At 38.5% G+C, this 3,335-nt stretch overlaps 1 protein-coding gene across 1 annotated transcript; it reads left to right on the top strand.

The window, feature by feature from the left end:
• Positions 1-2,727: 2,727 nt before the first annotated feature.
• FOMMEDRAFT_163279 (uncharacterized protein) lies at positions 2,728-3,285 on the top strand (the record flags this gene model as incomplete). Its single annotated transcript, XM_007272223.1, has 2 exons — positions 2,728-2,905; positions 3,167-3,285. 2 exons carry the CDS (start codon positions 2,728-2,730, stop codon positions 3,283-3,285), a joined length of 297 nt encoding a protein of 98 aa, XP_007272285.1.
• Positions 3,286-3,335: the final 50 nt, after the last annotated feature.

Below are 3,335 nucleotides of genomic sequence, written 5' to 3'. Positions count from 1 at the left end.
AACTATCTACTTTTGTTTTGACTTTTTTCTTTCTAATAAATAATTTTGTTGATTTAATTTTTCTACTTTTTCTGCTTTTTCTACTTTATTTACTTCTAATCCTATAGTGTCTATTAAATCAAAAGTGGTTATTAAAAAATCTGAGTCATAGCTCTTTAGTACTACATTCACTGTTAGGCCTCTACAAAATCCTAGAGTATATAGTTAGGGTCTAGAAGTTCTAAAGTGACTTCTGGATTTGTAGAAAAGGCTTCTTACTACAAATCCTGCTCATTACTCATTATTACTCTAATAACCTGACAGATGTATTGTTACTTCTACAGGCAGTCCTTAATTTAGTACTCTGACTTTCTGTAAACAAAGTATACTCTTTACTTTCAGACTTCTCTAATGTTTATTAGAACAGATTGATTGTGAATTACAGGCAGATTAATCTAAGGACTCAGAACTGTTAGAGTTAAACACATGTGTAAGTATTCTGTACAGACTTGACACATCTAGACTATAGTTTGGTTGAAGGAAATGGTACACATCTTCTACTCAGTGTAAGTAACTAGTTCTAACATTATTCTAAGGATCTTATTAACTAGTTCTAGGTGAAGAGCTTTTTCAAGCATTCTAATAAGAACATTATTGAACCTGAGTACAAATCCTACCTTCCAGGCCAGGATATTGAACTCCTGAAAGAAGGTATTAGTAGAATGTTTGCTCTGTCACAGAGACACAAGCTTGTTCTGTATATTATACTTCTTATTCAGATTGATAAAGGAAGCACAGAGCTACCTTATGAATTCTGAATACAACTCATTGTTCTAAAGTCAGATCAGGCTTCCAATCTAATAGCCTTTGATCCAGTTCTAGACTCAGGTGGTTGTATTACCTTCCTTCATAAAGGAGAGGACAAATAGGACATGATTAAGATCTGAGGATAGATTAGTCAAAGTAGTAGCCACATATAGTTTGACTTAGTGCTAGAAGTCCTCAAAGTGTTACTCATTAAAGTCTAAAGGGTAGACTACATACACTTTCTTTCTAGAACAGGTTACAACTTCCAGAATGATTAGAACAGGTTCTAAAAGGGCTAGGAGCATGTAGTTAGTAAAGGCCTCTTAGATAAAGGTTTATACATATTAAGCTAGTTCTACTCATAACTGCTAATCTGACAGGACAGTAGGGGTGGTAGTCAGTATAGGAGAGTCTATGTTTACACTACAAAGGAATCAGCACTAAACTAAAAGGGGTAATGAATAGAAGAAGGGTGACAAAAGTTTAAAAGGGTTTAGAAAGTTTAAAATTTAAAAATGTAAAAGGGTTAGGACAAAGAAAAGAGATTGACACAATAGTAAGTACTAATGCTCAAAATGTAGGAGAGTTGTAGGGTAGTAATAGGTAGTCTTAATCTGATGTTAGTAACAGTGTAGAGGGGACCTGAAGGCTTAGTAAGGGGACCCAGGCTACAACTATCCTACACAACAGAAATACAGAACACAAGTACTAGAACATAGTTGGAACTTGTAGAACAGGTAGAGAGAGAGAGTGAGACAAGAGTAGAGTATATAGAGTGAGCCTAAGAGTACAGGACTACCTAGAGTAGACAAGATCAAGACTACAGGACTAGTCTAATCTTGTACACCTATATATACTAAACTACACAAGAGTACTCAGGGAGCATGAGCCACTAAGAATGATAAGCTATGAAGAATGAAAGAAAGGAATGTCAAAGATAAAGGTACAAAGAATGAAAGGATGGACAAAGGGTAAGAGACTATAGAATGAACAGAGAATGAAGGAGTGGTCAAAGGAATGGAATAATGAAGTAAGGAAGGGTAGTAGTAAGAGTCAGTATGTATATAGTCTATAGACAGTACCTCTGAGGGACAGAAGTCCTGAGTTCTGGTACAGAAGGGTGTAGAACCCTTAGAACTGAAGGTAAGAGAGTAGAGGATTGTAACAATATTCTCTTAACAATACTAATTCAGCTGTTTACAGGTTTGCAAATTGGTCAGCTCATTTTATGAATGCATATCAGAAGGGACTCAATGGAAAGCAAGCCTAGTAGGCAAGCAAGAAGTACAGAGGTCATAGAGTACTACTAGAAAACATTATGAATGAATTGTAAATTTCTAAATTTCTACTTGACATATAACTTTTTTTTTGTGCTCTCACGAATTTCACCGCTAGGGTCCTTCCTAATTAGTTAAGCGAATATGTGACAGTAACGTGTCACAGCTTGTCGAGTTTATGTTTTGTCTACCTTAGCACACTCACTTTCAGAATTATAGTTGCTGATGTCTGGTCCCAGACTGCTTGGACTCGGTCCAGATGCAGGACTGGACTGATGGACCAGTCCTCTACAGTCCAGTCCTCATGGGTCCAGGAGAGGTCCAGTCCTGGGTCCATCATTTTGAGAAATTTCCTGGACTAATGGACTTGTCTGGACCCAGACTGGACTCCAGACCTGAATAACCTGAACTAATGTCTCAAATCTCATTTCCCATATCTCTAGCTCACTATACTAAAACAGATCATACTCCTTTAAGGATCTTTGAATATTAGCTAGCACTTGCATAGTACATTTTACAAGTTTCTGACAGTCCAAGCAAAGCAAAACTTTACTCCTGTTCTTTACTGTTCAATGTATGGCTTACTAAACTTGACTCTTCCTATCTGGTTATTGTCTCCTGAAATATTTATTCCCTTTATGTATATTCACTCCTCTCCTGTCCTATGCCAAAGACACCACAGTCCCAGCCACCTTCCCCAGTCAAGCAGCCAGCCAATGCCCCTGCCCCTGACAAATTAGACAAGATGTCCGAAATCACTCTTAGAAAGAAGAAGAACACTGACACTCAGGCTGCTTTCTGTGCACACTGTGCCAACTATATTGCCACCCTTGAAGAGACAGGTCTGTCTGCTGCTAAGTACCTAAATATTCATGTTCTGACAACTAAGTGTCTGTAAATTGTAGTAACCAGCTTAGAGGCAGTTGTAGTCCAGCTTCAGGACTCATGTTGCAAGGCTTGCACCAAAGCCTCAGAATTGTGTCAGGAAAACCACTACAGTGTCTAGTCTGTAGATTATGTAGTATATACAAAAATATATTACTTTTGTACTTAGATACAAAGAATAATACTCTAACTCATCTCTTAAATTTTTTTTCTCTCAGGTCCGGTTATGGACCAGTCCAGAACTGGACTGGAACTTGGGTCCGGTCCACTACCCGTCCACATAGGTCCGGTCCCCAGTCCGGGACACTCCCGGACCGCAGATTTGGTCCGGTCCTGAGTCCAGGTGAAGTATGCCCGGACCGGACCAGGACCGGACTTCAGCAACTA

The sequence above is a fragment of the Fomitiporia mediterranea genome (genome assembly GCF_000271605.1).
Source record: "Fomitiporia mediterranea MF3/22 unplaced genomic scaffold FOMMEscaffold_476, whole genome shotgun sequence".
Taxonomy (NCBI): Eukaryota; Fungi; Basidiomycota; class Agaricomycetes; order Hymenochaetales; family Hymenochaetaceae; genus Fomitiporia; species Fomitiporia mediterranea.
Note: the sequence above shows the minus strand (reverse complement) of the source record. Positions and strands in the feature narration are given on the sequence as shown.